Below are 18,973 nucleotides of genomic sequence, written 5' to 3'. Positions count from 1 at the left end.
CCACAGGAGGGCAGTAGCGGTGTAGAGAGGATGGGCATCCTGCCACCAGAACCCATGGAATACTGAAGGACCTGGACTTTATTTCTGTCACCCTGGTTTGGGAGCATGGACCGGGTCCGCTCAGCCTCAGACCCGGAAAGGTCCAGGTGCCGGCCTCCAACTGAACCTTTAATTGGCTTCCTCTCTGCCCCGCCCCGCCTCCTGACCTCTGCCCCTTCCGCCGGGCCATCTGATTGGTTCCCCTCGCGTCCTCCTGGCGCTTTATTGGCTCTTCTCCCTCGCCCTCCATCCCTGCTTCTGTAGCGGTCCCTGTCTCCCGGCAGAAGACGCAGCCATGAATCCGTTATTCGGCCCCAACCTCTTTCTCCTACAGCAGGAGCAGCAGGGCCTGGCCGGGCCGCTGGGGGACCCTCTGGGAGGCGACCACTTCGCCGGGGGAGGGGACGTGTCCCCAGCGCCACTCGCCCCGCCCGGCCCGGCTGCCTACTCGCCGCCTGGCCCGGGCCCGGCGCCCCCGGCCGCCATGGCTCTCCGCAACGACCTGGGCTCCAACATCAACGTGCTCAAGACCCTGAACCTCCGGTTCCGCTGCTTCCTGGCCAAAGTGCACGAGCTGGAGCGCCGCAACCGGCTGCTGGAGAAGCAGCTGCAGCAGGCGCTGGAGGAGGGTAAGCAGGGCCGGCGGGGCCTGGCTCGCCGCGACCAGGCCGTGCAGACCGGCTTCGTCAGCCCCATCCGGCCCCTGGGGCTGCCCCTGAGCGCCCGGCCCGCCGCCGTCTGCACCCCTTCGGCGCGGGTGCTGGGGTCGCCCGCGCGCTCGCCAGCCAGCCCCCTCGTGCCCTCCGCGGCCTGCCACTCGTCGCCCTCCACTTCTACCTCCACCTCCTACTCCTCGTCTGCCCGCTTCATGCCCGGCACCATCTGGTCCTTCTCTCACGCCCGCCGGCTGGGGCCGGGACTGGAGCCCACGCTGGTGCAAGGGCCTGGCCTGTCGTGGGTGCATCCCGACGGGGTGGGCGTCCAGATCGACACCATCACCCCCGAGATCCGCGCGCTCTACAACGTCCTGGCTAAAGTGAAGCGCGAGCGGGACGAGTACAAGCGGAGGTAGGGGACCGGGAAGGTGGGGACGGGGCTCAGTGTCATGGCACACACATGGGGCCGGGACCAGGTGTGGGGCCGGGAGAGGAGATAGGGAGGAGTAAGATGAGAGTAAAGTTCCTGCTGTGTTAGGAGGAGCTTGGAAGTAGACAGACGGCATTGGGTACTGGAAGTCCGGAATCCACAGGGAATGCAGAAGTCGCACTGGTGACCGGAAGAAGGATCCTCAGAGCTGCGTACTGTGGGGCATACATATTTTTCTTGTGGCTTTTCTGTCTCATCTAGGCTGCAGTGTTTGGATGGCTGGGTTCACCGTGGGGTTGTGTGCCGTGTGAAAGGGACTCACATCTACCTCTGGGTAGACATCTGGGGTACTACTTAGCCTCTCCCAGCTCAGCCCTCAGAGCAGTTTTGTGATAGATGCCGCATACAGATCAAAAGTAAGAGATCAGGATATAGCTTTCACTTGGGAGTCTAAGTGAAATTAGAAGGGTGGGGGTGTGCTGCATCTCCCAGTGGGCGATCCTGCTGTTGCTCTGGGTTTCCCAAGGTGATGCTGATGGAAACTGGGTGCCTACTCCAGTTCCACAGGAAGGGCTCTGGGACCTCGGAACATTGCTTAGAGTAAGTCAGAAAAAGAAAAGTAAAGAGATAAGGGGAAAGGAATTCCCTAGGGAAAGGGGAAGGGATTGCTGGTCCTCATAGGGCTTGTGGAAGCTGCAGGGGGGGTGGTGCGGCGGATCTGTGAAAGTGGAAGGAGCCAAAGGATGACGAAATGTGAGTGAAGCCAGCAGAGGAACCGAGTGCGCGGAAAAGTTGAGAATCTGGACACACCCTGTGAGTATAAGGCAGCTGGGGGCAGGCCCGGTGCTGACCCAGGATGAGGATTTCGCTTTCTTCGGGGGACTGGCAGGGCAGCCAGGTCCCAGGAGAAGGGACGTGATGCTGGTGCTGGCTGTATATCCTTAGAGGCCTGAGAACCCAGGCCATTAGGAAGAAGCACGAGCACAGCTAGCCCTCTGCCTGGATGCCGTGGTTGAGGAGGAAGATGACAGGTCTGGAGGAGGCTTTATTTTGGGAGCCATCAGGTTTAACCTCTTCATTGGCTCCTCTGACCCCTTGTGGGCAGGCTTGTGTGGCAGATACTGGTGTGTCAGCTGGGGCTTGGCTGAATGTTCCGGGAGCTTAGCCCTGGGTCTGGGGGCAGCCTTCAGGGAGCTGTAACCAGCCAGAGTCTAGCAGATTGCAGATAAGCATACTTTCTGACGCTGAGTCTTTCTTCATGCTGGCTTCCTTCGTCATACGTAGCCCACGTTATAAGTGCTTTGGGAGTCTCAGTTCTAAAGCCATCATTCACCTGCCCCCAGAACCAGCCTGCCCCAGTCCCTGCCCCAGCCCCTGTCCCTGCAGGAGTTAATTAACAATGGTCAGTGGCTGAACACAGACAGTTCTGGAATGCCTAACCATAGAAACAGCTGCTGTTCTCGGGTATTTGTTTTTCTTTAACTGAAAGAGTGTTTGTCCTTGGTCCAGCCGTCCAGGGCAGCAGAGAGTTATTCCTTGGGGACTGGTGAGCTCATCACTCTGCAGCACGCTGCTGTGCAGAGGGCCCCGCAGCTAGAGGTGTGTGGTACGTGACACTGGCGGTTCCTCATTCTTCCACCCCAGATCCTGTGCCCTCGTTCTGTTCCCTTGAAAATACCGTAGCTCCTGTCTGTGGCCCGGAAGGCATGGGTATAGCCTGAGCACTGAACTGGGAAGGAGCTGAGGCTTCCTGGGTTCTGTTCTCAGCTCCCCTGCTGTGTGCCACCTTGGGTGGACCGCTTCATCCTTCATCCTGGCCTCTGGCTTCCAGTGTGGGAATGGCCCCTGCTTCCTCACTTTGCTCGAGGGTACCATTTATATAGGAGGGAGGTCTTTAGTGAAGGTAGAACACATGGAAATTGCTCAAATTCTACCCCGTCAAGGGAACCTTGAAAGTGAGACCAGATTGGAATGGAGGTCAGAAGGAACCTGTTTGTGGGAAAGTCTGGCTGCAAAACAATAGAGTTCTAGTAAGCTTCCAGGGGTGCCAGGCTGCCTCAGTCAGGAGAGTATGTGACTTTTGATCTCAGGGTTGTGATTTCGAGTCCCACGTTGGGTGTAGAGATTACTAAAAATAAATAAATAAATCTTAAAGAATTCTAGTAAGCTTCCAGGCAATTTATTTTCAGATTTTTTTAAAACACTGTAATATTTTTGTTCATCTCAATCCGCCCCTAACTTCCTTACTTAAATTTCTACTGGAATTTGCTGCTTTCTGCCCTTCCCAATGCATCTTGCCCAGGGTCGCTGTCCCCTTGCCAGGCTTGCTTCCTCCAGGGGCTTACGGACTCAGGGTATGACGGCACTGCGTCCCATGGCTTCAGGTTGTCAATGAAGAAACCACAGGCCCAGGAAAGATAAATATGTCCGAACTGTGAAACTGTTTTACTTGATGCTTCTGGGACCTCTCACCGGCCCTGACCATCAGAGGGAGAATACCAGAGCAAAAGGAGGAAGGACGTGGGGGCAGCAGGGATGGGGGTGGGGAGCAGAGAGCAAAGAGTCCGGGAAGCTGGGCTGCATGGCAGGCTGGCCGGGTAGTGGCTGAACCGGCTGTCTCTCCCTTGCCCAGGCGGGAGGGGCAGTGGGTGACGTTGGGGAGTTATTATTAGGAGCACTGCAGTGCAGAGCCCAGTGAGGAGCAGGAGGGCTTGGAGGGAAGAGGCTGTGGGCAGAGCCCAGTGGGGAGAAGAGGGCGAGGCAGGGGAGAGATGGAGGTGGGGCAGGGAGGATAGAGTCCCACGTCTGCAGAATCTGCTCCGTCAGGCTTTCATTTTCTTGCCGTTCTCTCTGTGGCTTCTGGCCACCTTTCTGATCCTGCAGTGTGTCTCATGGTACCGTGCCCTCCTTTCTGAGCCTGGAAGAAGTGGCAGGAGGTGATAGGCTGTCTGAGTGGGGTCTGAGAAGTTCTGCCAGCCCAGGCCCTGAGTCTTGAGTCCTCCTGCAGCGTTCCACTCCAGCACGGCCCTTCTGCCTCTGCTGCACCATGACCTGTGCACTGGCTTGCTGTGGACTCCTGTCTAGTGGAAGCCCTGGCCTTGCATAGCAAGGGGGTAGTCAGGGGGTCCTCTTAGCTGCTTGTGCTCCTAGTTTCAGAATCCTGGAGCATAGGGGATGCCGCTGCTAGTTCCCACCCAGCGGATGAATGAGGCTCTTTTTCCTACTCTGATTGCCCTCGCCCTCGGTATTTAGGTGCCTGGGACCCCGCAGGCTCCTGCTTTCCACTGCTTTCATGGTTCAGGGCCAGGCCCGTCTCCTCTCCAGGGCTCCTGTACAGGGGCTCCGGGTTGGGGGGAGCAGTTTCTGGACCTTCGACAGGGGACAGACTTCGAGTGTCCCCTATCAGGCTCTTGACCAGCCTTGTTGCTGTGGCGTGTGTCCTGCAGCTGCTTCTCCCCAGTGAAATGGCACCACAAGCAGCAGGGCAGCGGGCTAGAGGAGCCCTGGGCTGGAGCGGGCAGGAGGCGGGAGACCGGATCTGGGCCCCCAAAGGTGGGGGGCTGGGCCAGCGGGCCTGGGGGTCTGGCGCAGGCACGAGAGGGGAGGAGGCCAGCTGGGCAGCTGGCTGAGCCAGAGCCCAAGTGGGACAGGTGCTGTGGTTGCTCTTAAGTACGACTCCTGGGGCGTGGCCCGGAGGTTCCAGGAAGACAGCTGGCGTGCCAGGAAGTGTGGAGCCACCCGACAGCTGCAGCCGGCCGGCTAGTCCTGCCCACGGCTCCTGTACACCGAGGGCAGCAGAGCTAGAGAGAGAGAGCCCTAAGTGGGAGTGGCGGTGGGGGGTGCGCAGGGAGCCGCAGGGGTGGGGCAGTGCAGGACTCCACACCTAGGCTCCCTCTCTGTCCCCCATGTCTGCCAGGTGGGAAGAGGAGTACACTGTACGGGTACAGCTGCAGGAGCGAGTGAACGAGCTCCAGGAGGTGAGGGCTTCCCCCGCCGTCCCTGCCGTGTCCCCGCACCCTGTCACTGGCCCCCGGCCCAGTCCTCTCCTGGCCCTTCTGTGTCCTTACCTGCCCCCCGCATGGGCGGCATGGCTCACTCATGGGGCTTTCTCTCTGACTGCAGGAAGCCCAGGAGGCTGATGCCTGTCAGGAGGAGCTGGCCATGAAGGTGGAGCAGCTGAAGGCTGAGCTCGTGGTCTTCAAGGGGCTCATGAGCAACGTGAGTGCGGCCCCCTCATGCCTGGCACCGGCAGAGCAGGCCTTTCTGGTCTGGGCCTGTGGCTCTCCTGGCCACAGCCCTCACCCACCACGCCGCGCTGCTCCCCCACCCCCATAACCTGTTCAAGAGGAAAGGCAGGAACCGAAGCTTTGGTGTCGGTGTCCTGTGCAGGGGGCAGTATGGCCTTCGTCGTTCCTGGAGGCCCTAAGCTGCAGTTAAGGACCCAGATCCCCACTCTGCCACCGGCCTGCAGGGGGGGCTTTCTGCATTCTGTCACTGCTCTGCTCTGTCCCCCTTCTCTGTGGAATGGGGTCATAAGGGTGTGTACCTTGCAGGGCAAGTCCAGAGATGAGAATGCACTTAGGGGCGTGCTGGCCCTGACTTCGTGCTGAATAAGTGGTAGCCATTCTTCTTCGTGCACTACTTCCTCCACTCTTGGAGCTCCCAATGGGCTCTCTCTCTGGAAGCATAAGTTCTGGGTGGAGCCCCTGCAGGTTCTGGGCCATGCACTCCAGGGCTCCCCCTCCGACCAGGGAGCCCGTGGCCTGTGCAGCATGGGAATGCTGTGGGGAGGGCATCCAGGAAGAGTGACACACAGCAGCAGTGTGTGACATGAAGGCTGAGGCTCTCACTGGGCCTTGTCTTACCGCGCCCTGCGTTCCCTGGGCAGAACCTGTCTGAGCTGGACACGAAGATCCAAGAAAAGGCCATGAAGGTGGATATGGACATCTGTCGCCGCATCGACATCACCGCCAAACTGTGTGACGTGGCTCAGCAACGCAACTGCGAGGATATGATCAAGATGTTCCAGGTGAGGGGACGGGGCTGCTCCCAGGCCCCCGGCCCCTGTGGCACCTGCCCAGTGCCTCAGCTCCTCACGGGAGGGGCGCCGGCCCAGAGCCCCCTTGCCCCTGCCCCCCGGGTCAGCGCCGGCCCCTCCTTCTTGGGGGCCTCACCCTGGCACCGGGGCCCCTCAGTGGGACTAGGCTGGGGGGCAAGAAACAGCCTCTGAAGAGAAGGTTCGAAACCGTCTCTAACGCCATCTCTCCCCTCCCCCTCTCTCTCCTCTGTCCGCCTCCTCTCCTCTCTTCCTTTCATCTTCTCTTGCTTTCTCCACAGAAGAAGCTGGTTAGTTTTGCTCTCATGCAGGCTTTTTAATGTCCCAGTCCCAGTTTCTAAGTCACCTAGGCCTTTGGCCTTCAGTTTTGGCCCACTGGGCTTTTGGGCCCAGATTTTTACTCCTGTCTCTGTTCTCCTTGCTCTTTCCCCTTTGCTTCATTTCTTTCTGCCCCTTCTCCGACTTTGCAGATCTGGATGTGTGATTCAGACTTTCCTTTGTATACGCCTCCTCCTTGCAGCCCAAAACCTTCCTTTCAGTTTGGTCATTTCATTAGAAAGGACTTTTTTTTCTTTTTTCTTTTTTTTTTTAAGAAAATAAATCCTCTGTAGCCATTTTGCACATCTGATGTGGTTGCCCCGGGCCATTTCTTTCCTGATCTTACTGCCCTATTTTCTCTGTTTCTCCTTTTTCTTCCTTCTCAGTCTGCAGCCCTGCCCCCATCCGTGTGTGTCTGCCTGTCTCTCGGTAACTCCGGTGTCTGTTCCCGTCGTTGTAACTGTGTCTTCTCTCTCTGTCTACTCTGCCCTCCCGCTGATTCACGCTTCTCCCTCCCCCCCCACCCCCCCCCACCGCCGGCGCCCACCTGCCCACCTGCCCTTCTCCTCACGCACCCGGCCTCGTCTCTGTAGTCTCTGCACTTGTCTCCCATTAAGGTCCCATCCATGGGGGGGCGGAAGCGGGAGCGCAAGGCTGCCATCGAGGAGGACACCTCCCTGTCGGAGAGTGACGGGCCCCGCCAGCCCGATGGGGATGAGGAGGAGAGCACAGCCCTCAGCATCAACGAGGAGATGCAGCGCATGCTCAGCCAGCTGTGAGTCCTGAGTCCCGCAGGCCCGCCCCTCAGCGGCACCCCTGCCCCGAGGCCGGAGGCACCCCCACCCCGTGCCCTGCCCAACGCCCTGACAGCGGCCTGCTGCTGCCCGAAGAAAAGCCCCTGCCCTCCTTGACGGCGGGCTCCCTGTCTCTAGGAGGGAGTATGATTTTGAGGACGACTGTGACAGCCTGACTTGGGAGGAGACTGAGGAGACCCTGCTGCTTTGGGAGGATTTCTCAGGTTATGCCATGGCAGCCGCAGAGGCACAGGGAGAGGTAACGGCCCCTCCCAGCCTCAGGGCCCCTGCCAGCCCTGCCCAGACCCCCAGCTGGCCGCCTGTGCCCTCCCTCCCCTCTGCTCCCTGCACTCCTTGCTGCTTCCCCTCTGTGGCCTTCATCCTCTGCCTGCGTCTCCCCTCGTCCTTTCTCCTTTCTCTGGGCTGTCTCCAGCTTCCTTTAACAGGACTCTCTCTCTTCCCCACCTTGGCCCTGTGCGATGCCCCCATCCCACCCTCCCCACTGGCCTCCCCGTCCTTGCTTTCCTTTTTGCTCCAGCAGCAGGAAGACAGTTTGGAGAAGGTGATTAAAGATACGGAGTCCCTGTTCAAAACCCGGGAGAAGGAATATCAGGAAACCATTGACCAGATAGAGGTAAGGCTGGGATGTCTGAAGCTGCGACCGGGGATTGGGGGGACCCCAGACACTTTCTCTTGTGGGGGAGGGGCCTTAAGACCTCGCTCTGCGCGGGGGGCCGGCAGGCAGATTTGGGTTCCAGTCTCAGCCCTGTCACTTGCAACTGCTCATGGGCTGCTTGCACCCTCTGAGCCTGTTTCTTCATTTGTCGATCCTGCCTGCTCACAGGCTTGTCTGAAGATCGGAGGAAATGAGGCCCGCAAGGAGCTGAGGGCAGGGGCTGTCAGCCTGGGAGGCTTTCTGCCTGGCGCTATAGTGCTTATTAGTTTTCCTACTGTGAGGGCCATAGCAGAGGCCACTGAGTGGACTCGAACTCTGCTGTTTCTTCAGCTCAGCCCTTCACCTGACGGAGCAACCTCTGTGGTCCTTCCCTAGCCTGGAGGAATCTTCCCTAGTGGGGAAGGGAAACTAGGGCTCTAAGCTGGAGCTAGATGTGCGGGCCCAAGGGCGGCTTTGTGGCAGCTGCAGGGCGGTGGGGCAGGATGTTGTTTTCAGCAGCCTCCCACTCCTGGAGAGAGCCCTTCCTGGAGCCCTGAGCACCCTGGCATGGGGAAGAGGCCCCTGGGCTTCTGAAACTCTTGGCCTCTCTTTAAGCCCCCGTGGCCTATTTATGCCCTTGCTGCTCTCACACTGCTGGCATTTTGAGAAGGGACCGACAGGTGATTTTCCTACTTGCGCGTTCTCCCAACACACATCACTTGGTCCTGCTCCTTGAAGCTGAACTTGCTTTTGTTTCTTGCACAGGCAGACGGGCTGAGTTTTATTTATTTATTTTATTATTATTATTTTTTAAAAAATATTTTATTTATTTATTTGACAGAGAGAAATCACAAGTAGATGGAGAGGCAGGCAGAGAGAGAGAGAGAGGGAAGCAGGCTCCCCGCTGAGCAGAGAGCCCGATGCGGGACTCGATCCCAGGACTCTGAGATCATGACCTGAGCTGAAGGCAGCAGCCCAACCCACTGAGCCACCCAGGCGCCTGAGGGCTGAGTTTTAAAGGCAGCAGCCAGGTGTCTGCTCCCCACGGAGGAGGGTAAGGGGAGAGCCACTTTCTGTCCACTCAGGACACCCATCTGGCAGGCTCCCTCTTGTCCTGCAGGAGGATGGCTTTGGGAGAGGTGTTGAGAGCTAACAGGGGGCTTTGGGTATGCTGCTGGCCCTGGTGACTCATGGAAGGTGGGAGGGAATTCCTGCCATCCTGCCTCCTTCCAGTCTCTTGAGCTGAAGCCCTGGCCTGCCCTCCAGTCTCACAGCGAGGCTGGGGGTTTCGGTGGAGGCTCTTGGGTGCCTCCTGGCTTGTGGTGGCTCCCTTCCCTCACGTGTGAAGGGGACCCATACACATGTGTAGAGGAAACTGGTGGCGGTCCTAGCCTTGTCTTTGGGTAGAATATACTTGCTTCATTTCTGTCTTTTTTGTCCTTGCCGGTGACGGGCTCTGGCAGCTGGCCCCTTCCCCTCCTGCTCTCCTTAGCTGGAGAAGCTGGGGTGGTGGCAGTGGCCAGCCCTCACAAGAGCGGGTGAGTGACCTCTATTGTCTTCCTGACGGAGCAGTCGCATGACCCGCCCTCATGGCCTGGCTCTGGAACCCTGGCTGTTGTGTGAGCTGTGCCCACTAGGGCTCCTGCCCCACAGGCGCCACCATCTCTTCTGGTGGGCCTTGTGACCCCTTTACTTCTTTCTCTGAGTTCCCATCCTCTCCCTGTCCAGTTTGGATTAGTTCTGGGTGGTTTCCTCTTTCCAGTTCGGATTATTCACGGGGAGTTTCCTACCCTTTATCTTTGCTTTGGGGCAGTCAAGCAGATCACCGCCCAGAAGTTTTATTCAGCCTCTCTGTTTGGCCCCCTGTCCTTTGTACCCAAAACAAAGAGAGACCAAGATTGTCTCTGGCCCAGATCTTTCCCGCCTTCGCCCTGCCTCTCAGCCCTACCTTTGCCAGGGAGGCCGTTTCTTCCTTGATCTCTGAGCCCACACTTTCACCATGGAACCTTTCTTGAATCGGGGTACATCTAACCATTGGGGCACTGGGTGTGGCCACAGCCTTTCAGTGAAATGCTGCGAATGGCTCACAGGAGAGATGAGAGCCCAGAGAGCCCTCTGAGGAGGATCGACCCTCTTTGAGCCACTCAGGCAGGTCTCCTCCTTTGTGACACGAGGCTTGTCAAGAAGTTCTCTAAGTCACCCAGCGTGGTGCTGGGCCTGTGCAGGCAGAGATGAATAAGCCATGGCCGGCCTTCCAGAAGCACCCGAATGAGTGAGGGAGACAGACGGGGTGCAGTGGTGCACAGGGCCACGCAGGAAGCCCAGGGAGGGAGCCAGGCTGTGTGGACAGCTGCCCCGGGCTCTCTGTCCTGCCCGCACTTTGGTTCCTGTCATCAGGGAGGATCAGTTGCAAGAAGGCAGGCCTGTGACAGAGACCCGTGCCTTCCTCTGCAGGCAAAGATGCCCAGGAAAGCTAGATGTAATGACAGTACAGGCGGTCCCCTCCTGCTGGGAAGACTGATTTTTAAATCTGAGGCCTTGCCCATGGGCGCCCGGGACCCCCTCCCCTCCCCCCGCAGTGTTCTTGGCATGTTCGCCTCCTAGGGGTACAGGCCGGGGCCCTGCTGACTTGCAGGGCCCTTCCCCTCCCCGCCACAGCTGGAGCTGGCCACGGCCAAGAATGACATGAACCGGCACTTGCATGAGTACATGGAGATGTGCAGCATGAAGCGGGGACTGGACGTGCAGATGGAGACCTGCCGCCGGCTCATCACGCAGTCGGGAGACCGGTGAGGACCAGCCCTGGAGGTCTTCCACCATGTCTTCCACCAGGGGCCCATGCAGGGAGGGAATGTGGTGGGTTGGTCCTGAACAGCCTGAGGGTCAGTCCCATCTGGACGTGGGGCTCTTGGGAGGGGCACCCTGCATGTCCGGCCTGGCCCCCTGGCCTTCTGTCCCTCAGCAGTGGGGTGATGGGTGTGTGTCTGTTCATGGCTGGATGGCCCAAATCTCCTAGTACCACCAGCCTCGGGGGTTCCCTGGTCAGAAGCAGCTCAGAACTGCCGAGGAACAGAAAAGGTGTGGTGGCGGATTTGTATCTAAAGTCAGGGCCATAGTTTGTGCATTTGGCCCTGTGTACGTTCTGCCTCTACAAAGAAGTAAATTTTTAAAAGTCCCCAAAATACTACAGATGGACATAAAGCTGGGGCAAGCTTTATGCAGTTGGCCTGTGCAGTTGGGACTCAGGCAACATCTCTCATACTGTGGTATGAGATCTTTTTTTTTTAGATGTTGTTTATTTGAGAGAGAGAGAGAAAGCATGAGTGGGGGGAGGGCCAGCGGGAGGGGGAGAAGCAGACTCCCAGGACCCAGGGATCCTGACCTGATCAAGGTCAGATGCTTAAGTGACTGAGCCACCTAGGTGTGCCCCTGTGATCTGAGATATTTTTGAACTCTGAGCCTCCCAGAGTCCCCAGGATAAAGACAGGGACCATATCCCCCATCATGGTGGGGTGCAAGAGCTTTCCCTCCCCTTCCCTGCTTCCCTCACCCTGCCTCCATCCTCACCTCTGTGACCCACCTGTCCTCATCAGAGATGGTGTTCACCAGCCTGCCCAAGAATGAGGCCAAGGGAGAGAGGAATGCTAGCCAGCCTCGTCAGGATTCCTGCCTGCCCCAAGGTGACAGCTGGTGTTTTTTTCTAGAAAGTCTCCTGCTTTCACTGCGGTCCCGCTTAGCGACCCGCCGCCGCCAAGCGAGGCTGAGGACTCCGATCGTGATGTCTCATCTGATAGCTCCATGAGATAGGGACCTACCTCCAGCTTGGAGCCCTAGGGCCCCACCCTGCTGGGAACTCACCGAGGGGAGGGGTGGGGGTTTCACAGAGGGGAATATTATCCGTCCCACTGCACCAAGCCTTGCCCCTGGGGACTGGGGCACTCCTCCCTTGGGCTTCCTGCCTTTAGCCTTGGCCTCCAGGTTTCTAAGGTGTCTGGAGCAAGGTTTAGCTGGACCGTCCCAGGCAACATCCCCCACAGCAGGGGCTCTCCTGCCTTCATGTGTGGGTGTCTGCTACTTTCTCATCTCTAAAATGCTGCCAGTGATCGTGGCCCCTTACTTTCTCCTCTGAGTAAGGAATGTGATTGTCAGATCTTCCTTCCAGTTCTGTGGCCTCAAGCCCGTTTACGGTCTGATTCTGTACTGGTGCTAACTGGCCCAGGCACTGGTATGAGGTGGATGAGGCTGGACATTGCATGGCTTGTGGAACCCAGGCTGTGTGTGGGAGAGGGCCTCGCTCCGCCCTGCAGGTGGAAGGACAGAATGGGCAGGGCGCGCTCCCTCCTCCCTCCAAGTGCTCAGGGCCATTTGCCTGTGGATGGCAGTGCCCTGGCTGCGACCCTTTCCCCAGGACAGTGCTGCCTTCAGGGGTCTCAGTGCCCCCACCCTGAGCTGGGTGGCTTCTGGAGCTGACTGGTGCAGCATCATGGAGGGAGACAGAAGCCCATGCTCGTTTCCCAGTCAGCACTGAGTGGCAGAGAAAAAAGTGAAGCTACATGTGCGTGTGCACTCAGGGTCTCAGTCTCTTCCAGTATCAGCTGAAGATGTGCTGTCTCCCTCTTGGTCACACACTGAGAACAACAGGCTGAGATGTCCCAGACTTGGAAAAGCTTGTTAGAAACTAGGTGTCAGCCTGACTGCCGAGCGGACATTGGAATGTAATCTTTAATAATAATCAAACTGGAGAGTATTTATTGAACACTTTTGTGTCCCTGTTTTAAGCACTTTCTGGCGGTAGGTACACAATCCGTTCTGGGAGCTGCGCCCTGCTTTTCTTCCCCTCACACAAGCAGGTGAAAGGCCAGGCCTAGGAGGTTGTATGTAAATTGAGTCTTATATATGGGGTAGCCTGTGCTTCTGCCCCAAGCTTCCCCTGCAGGACAGCACTAATCCCCTTCACACCCCCTCTTAAGTCCTAGAGGTGGAGGTTCACCTCATTTTCCTGATCATTGAGTACACAGTGCTTACACAGCTGACCAAACAGAATCCTCCTAGAGGACCTGGAGGGGCTGGGCACTGGCCTATCATTTTACAGATGGGAATAACTAGGGCACATAAAGCAAGAAACTTAGGCCAGACCTCACAGCTGGGAGGCAGAGTGGAGTTTGCCCCCTGGCACTCAGCTGTCCTCCACATTACTAGGGCTCTGCCCCAGAGTGGCCTGGTAACCAACTTGCTAGGCCAATTCCAAAGCCCTGACTTCCTGTGCCAAGGTTACCCTTCAGTTGGCTACAAACAGAACACCTTTCAGACAGAGGCACCAGGTCATCTGGCGACAAGACCACCTGCCCTCTAAAGGGATCACATCTCAGTCATGCAGCACCTATGGGCCTTGGAGGGATACTGAGCCAAAGCCAAGACCAATGGCCCTTGGAAGTGAATGCAGTGCTTATACCTTTGGGAGGGATGCTCCTGTTAGGCCTAAGACCTCTGGCAGAGTTCACACCTGGTTGGAGTGTGCTAGGCCGTCCCTGGGTACTGTCAGCAAGATTGATTTCTTTTGGCACTCAGCATAGCTCCCTTTATCCCAGACACTGGAAAAAGCTAAAACGCCCAAGGAGTTGGCTGGGTACAGTATACTTTATTGATGGTACATGACAAGGTAGGGCTCCCCAAGCCCCTCCCCTTCTTCAGGGGGTCTGGGATGGAAACAGTGGAGATTGGGAGATTCTCAGTGTTTTAGGGGATAAGTTGGGGCAGGGATTCCCCAGCAGCTGAGGGCCTCTCTCTTCCTCTTGCTCTGGCTGGGGCTGGTGGTTCAGGGGGCTCTTATTCCTTGGAGGCCATGTGGACCATAAGGTCCACCACCCGGTTGCTGTAGCCAAATTCATTGTCATACCTGGAAGATCAAGGAGTGAAAGGCTATTTCCCCACACTGGGCACCAGAGGGCGCCAGACTCTAGTCATTTTTCTAGGTGTTGCTCCAACCGTCACCCCCCCACGGCACCCCACAAACCAGGAAATGAGCTTGACAAAGTGGTCATTGAGAGCAATGCCAGCCCCAGCATCGAAGGTAGAGGAGTGGGTGTCACTGTTGAAGTCGCAGGAGACAACCTGGTCCTCAGTATACCCCAGGATGCCCTTAAGGGGGCCCTCTGATGCCTGCTTCACCACCTTCTTGATGTCATCATATTTGGCCTAACAAGGTAAAAATGAGAGGTTTATCCAAGTTCCAATCTTGCTATTCTCCCCCCACCACCCCCAATCCCTAGCCTGCCACCTCTTCCAACCCACACTTACAGCTTTCTCCAGGCGGCAGGTCAGATCCACAACAGACACGTTGGGGGTGGGGACACGGAAGGCCATGCCAGTGAGCTTCCTACAGACAAGGGGAAACGGGCTCAGCACCATTCCTCTGCCTCTGCACTGCACCACCCCCCTCACCAAGTCCCTAGGGTAGAAAAGCAGCAAGGCACCTTACCCATTCAGCTCAGGGATGACCTTGCCTACAGCCTTGGCCGCACCAGTGGAAGCAGGGATGATGTTCTGGGCAGCCCCTCGGCCGTCACGCCACAGCTTCCCAGAGGGGCCGTCCACAGTCTTCTGGGTGGCAGTGATGGCATGGACGGTGGTCTGGAAACAGGGTGGGGGGGGTGGGGGAGGTGGCAGGAGTGAGGGCCTACACAGTACTCATGTCACCCACCCTTGGGAAGAATTAAGGGACAGAGTCACCTGACCTTGAAACCCCTGTGGCTACCCCCAGCCCAGGATCATGTTCTTTTTTTTTTTTTTTTTTTTTAAGATTATTTATTTATTCGACAGAGAGAAATCACAAGTAGATGGAGAGGCAGGCAGGCAGAGAGAGAGAGAGAGGGAGGGAACTCTGAGATCATGACCTGAGCCGAAAGCAGTGGCTTAACCCACTGAGCCACCCAGGCGCCCCCCAGGACCATGTTCTAAGCAGAAATATGCAGTCCAGGATGAGAAGTCAATGGGCATGGGGCACTTTCCCCATCATTCATACCATGAGTCCCTCCACAATGCCAAAGTTGTCATGGATGACCTTGGCCAGAGGAGCCAAGCAGTTGGTGGTACAGGAGGCATTGCTGAAAAGAGGGAGGTAGGTCAAGGCCAAGCAGATCCATCCTGTGATACACAGTATTACTAGACCACTTCTCCACTCCTCTGCCCTCTGCCATGCTCACCTGACAATCTTGAGGGAGTTGTCATACTTCTCATGGTTCACACCCATCACGAACATGGGGGCATCAGCAGAAGGAGCAGAGATGATGACTCTCTTGGCCCCGCCCTTCAAGTGAGCCTGCAGTGGAGAAGTTCTTGTAAGCCAGGCCCTCCTTTCCTGGTCTAAGCCCCCAGTCCCCATTCTTCCCACTACACCTACACCAGAGCCCAGGGTCAACACCCTCCCACCTTTACTCTCCTTGGCACTCACCCCAGCCTTCTCCATGGTGGTGAAGACCCCAGTGGACTCCACAACATACTCAGCACCAGCATCGCCCCATTTGATGTTGGCGGGATCTCGCCTATAAGGTAAGACGACGCCAAATTTAGGGATGTGACATACCATGTACCCAAGGTGGTCACCCCATCCTAGTACCTCCCTCAGAGCCAGTTTCCTGTTTCTCCTCCACACTTACTCCTGGAAGATGGAGATGGACTTCCCATTGATGACAAGCTTCCCGTTCTCAGCCTTGACTGTGCCGTTGAATTTACCGTGGGTAGAATCATACTGGAACATGTAGACCTGGAGGGATGGGGAAAGGGGGAGGGGGCAGTGAGGGGCTCTGCTTCAGTGGGGCTCTGCTCCCTAGCACGGCTGCAGGGGCAGCACTCACCATGTAGTTGAGATCAATGAAAGGGTCATTGATGGCGACAATATCCACTTTACCAGAGTTAAAAGCAGCCCTGGTGACCAGGCGCCCAATACGGCCAAATCTGAGAAAGACAAGGGGCGGGAAGGAATGAGTGGGGCAGAAGAGAAAAGCCTCCTGGGCATGAAAACAGTCTGAGGCCAACTCATCCCCTTCCGGGGGTGAGAAAATGGCACTTCCCTGCCACTATTAGTCCCAAGAAATCTAATTTTATCCTGTGCAACCCTGCCAGGACAGCATGGCCAATAAGTGAAGCCTTCCCAAGAGGTGATTAGGTTCAAACGCTTGCCCAACTCCCAGTGTCTACCAGTCCCACCAGGAGAAACAGCAGCTCAGGGCATGGTCTGGCCACTCCCACAGTCTGGGCACGTGGCACTTATCACCCCCACTATCTGTGCCCTGACAATGCTTGCACTGGTCTGGCCCAGCTTCAGGAAACACCCTCTGGGCAGCAAAGACTTGCACACTTAGCATCACCAAGCTCAAAGGGCAAGAGTAAAGGTCAGAAATTAACTGGACAAGGAAAGCACATCCCTTCCTCCAAAAAGGAAAGAGGAGGGGGAAAAAGGGTACTTCCCAACCCCCTAATCTCAGGAGTCCAGTTTGCTAACATGTCTGTCCTTGCAAGCCCTCTTCTAGAAATTAGGAGCAGAAGCAACAGGTGTGTGTATGTGGTGGTGGTGGGCAGTGAGAAGTAAGAGAGTAGAAGATCAGGCGGGAACTGCAGAAAGGTCAGGCAGCTATATTTAACCCTAGATTAGAGTGGAGTGGGGATCTGATTTCTGGAAGATGGAATAGGGAGAAGGGCAGGATTCCCAAGGCTCACCGACACCTAATCCTCCCAGTGACCTTTATAGCCTTGCCTTTTAGGGCTGGGTCAGCTCTAGGCATCGAAGGAAGGAAAGAGCTTCGAAGAGAGCCAGTGAGATGTAAGGGGCTGCTGCCACAGGAGCCATTTTGTGGTGGAAAATTTCTATCTACCCATGACTCAGCTCCCCCAACATGGCACTAAGCTGCAGCTACCACACCTCTCCTGAGAAAGAAAAAAAAAAATAACAAGACAGAACTCCCCTGAACCCACGTTTCTGATTCATCAGAGGATCATCTAGGAAGAGCATCCCCGAGGGAAATTTGGTTGGCAGCTTAAGGGATGTGATCAGGTTCTCAAGTCAGGCTCTTTCGAGAGCGAGGCTGCGGGAAGCTTTGCCTCACCTGGCCGACGGGATAGAGGCGACTCCACCCCAGCGAGGCAGGCCTCGGAGGTTTAGTCATAGGCGAGGAAGGAGGAACAGTGAGGAGCTACGGGAGATTTCCTAACGGTGGTTCCTTCACTTCCTTCCCCGTTGCAACATGGCGGCAAGGTTACCGCAAACGAGCCCTCCCGACGGGCTGCGCACCCAGCTAAGCGAGGGCTGCGCACCCAGCTAAGCGAGCCCCGGGAGCCCCCGGCCGCGCGCGCGAAGTGGGGGGTGGGGAGGGAAGAGGCTGGTGGGGGAGGGGCGCCTCCCCGGCACGTGACCCCGCAGGGCGCGAAAGCAAAGAAAGAAGCCGGGACTGGGGGATTAGGGAATGGCTCTTAAGCCGGGACAGCGGCGGACCGCTCGAACCCGCAGGGGTGGCATTGCAGGAGGCGCCACGGCCGGGAATGGGGTGGGGGCCACGAGGCCCTCTGGGGCCGGAACCTCCGCCAGGTCAGAGCGCCGACCTTGAGTTCTCCTTGCGGGTGTGGTGGGGGGGTAGGACCACCGCACCCACGTCCTCTACCCGCTCGCCCGGGGCCGCACCCTGCCCCATCCCCTAACTCACCCGTTCACTCCGACCTTCACCATCGTGTCTCGGGCACGCGGCTGCGGGGAGAGGAAGGCGAGCATTAGAGAGTCGGGGCGGACGGGGGCTGCAGTCCGGCCACTGCCCTGCCCTCCCCTCCCCCCACCCCCCGGCCTCCATTCCCAGCCCGCGCCTGGGCACGTCCGTCCTCCCGCCCCTGCAATGCAGAGGTCCGGCCGGGCACGCCCGACCAGCGGCCGCGCAGCCCTGCCCGGGTCCGCGAGCGCCCCTGGTCCCCTTCGGAGCCGTGCCCCGGCCTCTCGAGGTCCCTCTCTGTCTGGCTTTGCCGAGCTTTACCTGGCACTGCACCTGAAGATGCGGCTGTCTGTTGAACGGGGAAGAGCAGAGAGCATCAGAGGAGGCTGCAGTCCAAATTTATAGTGCCTGGGCGGAGCGTGGGGGCGCGGGCCCCGCCTCTCGCCGGCTCGCCCAGTCGGGACCCAAGGGCGCGGAGGCCTGAGCTACGTGCACCCGTAAAGCCGGGAGTAGCCGGGCCCGAATTTTTGGACCCGCCTGCTTCTTCCAGTGTGCACGCACCTAGCGTATGGGCTAGGGACGGAGTGGGGGAGGGGACAGAGACCAGCTCAGTGGAGGAGGTGATTGCAAATGGCACTCGAGGGCATGCAGGAGACTGTGGACCCAAGGATCAGGCTCCTGGTGACAACGGAAGCCCTCCGGGAGCCAGAGCCGTTAAAGTTGCTTCACAGATGAAACGGGAGGGCTTCGGGAGCTGGTGGGATGGGGAATTGGAGCCGGAGCCGGGACCCCTCGCGGTTGTGCGCGGCCACCCCCCTCCCCTTTCTTTCAGAGGCTGAGGCGGGAAGGCTGAGGAACTTCTCCAGGCTCTTCGGTAGTGGCGGGGGAACCGCAGAGGAAAAGGCCCGGGAGGGGTCAGCCCGCCTCCTGCCGGGCTCTGCCCAGCCCCCACCGCCCCCTCCCCGGGCCCTGGCTCCCGGCCTCCTTGGGCCGGGGGCCTGGACTGGCACTGGGCAGTGGGGTCCTGGAGAAGAACTAGGGCTCGGGAGATGGCTGAGGAGTGGGGGCGGTTTCTGCGCTGAAGGTCACGCTGTCCCGCAAGCTCGGGCAGCCGGGAGGGCTGGTAATTGGGGCGGACAAACCAGGCCCTGTGTGCACCAGTTCCTCTCCCCGAGGCGGGGCTGGGCCAGAGGGGGAGGACGCGAGGCCGAAGGCCTCCCACAAAATCGCTCCTGGGAGACCTGAGTGCTGTGCAGCCAGAGCCAGGAGAGAGTGCCCCTTTCACCGCTTCCAGCCCCGGCCGGAGAGTGGGACGTGAGGGCGGAAGTCCCTC

At 58.1% G+C, this 18,973-nt stretch overlaps 2 protein-coding genes across 7 annotated transcripts; one reads left to right on the top strand and one right to left on the bottom strand.

Moving 5' to 3' along the window:
• The first annotated feature begins 272 nt into the window (after nucleotides 1–272).
• IFFO1 (intermediate filament family orphan 1) lies at nucleotides 273–12,709 on the top strand. Of its 6 annotated transcripts, none has more exons than XM_059184617.1 (9): nucleotides 273–1,107; nucleotides 5,042–5,102; nucleotides 5,248–5,343; nucleotides 6,014–6,154; nucleotides 7,093–7,274; nucleotides 7,432–7,552; nucleotides 7,832–7,927; nucleotides 10,607–10,737; nucleotides 11,542–11,668. In XM_059184617.1, the coding sequence occupies exons 1-9, from the start codon at nucleotides 335–337 to the stop codon at nucleotides 11,570–11,572; spliced, it is 1,632 nt and encodes a 543-aa protein (XP_059040600.1). In that variant the 5' UTR covers nucleotides 273–334; the 3' UTR covers nucleotides 11,573–11,668. The 6 variants fall into 6 exon arrangements, with proteins under 6 accessions (XP_059040600.1, XP_059040596.1, XP_059040597.1 ...); XM_059184613.1 differs by having other exon boundaries at nucleotides 274–1,107; nucleotides 11,653–12,709; XM_059184614.1 differs by having other exon boundaries at nucleotides 274–1,107; nucleotides 7,835–7,927; nucleotides 11,653–12,708.
• Nucleotides 12,710–13,566: 857 nt separating this feature from the next.
• GAPDH (glyceraldehyde-3-phosphate dehydrogenase) lies at nucleotides 13,567–17,979 on the bottom strand. Its single transcript, XM_059184619.1, has 11 exons — nucleotides 17,962–17,979; nucleotides 17,644–17,684; nucleotides 15,802–15,901; nucleotides 15,604–15,710; nucleotides 15,399–15,489; nucleotides 15,151–15,266; nucleotides 14,970–15,051; nucleotides 14,427–14,578; nucleotides 14,246–14,324; nucleotides 13,962–14,143; nucleotides 13,567–13,844 (listed from the first exon to the last, which is right to left on the bottom strand). The coding sequence occupies exons 2-11, from the start codon at nucleotides 17,664–17,666 to the stop codon at nucleotides 13,775–13,777; spliced, it is 1,002 nt and encodes a 333-aa protein (XP_059040602.1). The 5' UTR covers nucleotides 17,667–17,684; nucleotides 17,962–17,979; the 3' UTR covers nucleotides 13,567–13,774.
• Between the last annotated feature and the right edge of the window lie 994 nt (nucleotides 17,980–18,973).

Source organism: Mustela lutreola, chromosome 8 (assembly GCF_030435805.1).
Source record: "Mustela lutreola isolate mMusLut2 chromosome 8, mMusLut2.pri, whole genome shotgun sequence".
In the NCBI taxonomy this organism is placed as follows: domain Eukaryota; kingdom Metazoa; phylum Chordata; class Mammalia; order Carnivora; family Mustelidae; genus Mustela; species Mustela lutreola.
This window is presented reverse-complemented; position numbering and strand designations above follow the sequence as displayed.

Coding starts and splice junctions, on each gene's coding strand:
- IFFO1 (XM_059184613.1), top strand. CDS start 335: ATGAATCCGTTATTCGGCCCCAACCTCTTTCTCCTACAGCAGGAGCAG. Junction 7,928..10,606: donor AAACCATTGACCAGATAGAG/GTAAGGCTGGGA, acceptor TCCCCGCCACAG/CTGGAGCTGGCCACGGCCAA. Junction 10,738..11,652: donor ATCACGCAGTCGGGAGACCG/GTGAGGACCAGC, acceptor GTTTTTTTCTAG/AAAGTCTCCTGCTTTCACTG.
- GAPDH (XM_059184619.1), bottom strand. CDS start 17,666: ATGGTGAAGGTCGGAGTGAACGG. Junction 14,579..14,969: donor GCATTGTGGAGGGACTCATG/GTATGAATGATG, acceptor CCCTGTTTCCAG/ACCACCGTCCATGCCATCAC. Junction 14,325..14,426: donor GTCATCCCTGAGCTGAATGG/GTAAGGTGCCTT, acceptor CCTTGTCTGTAG/GAAGCTCACTGGCATGGCCT.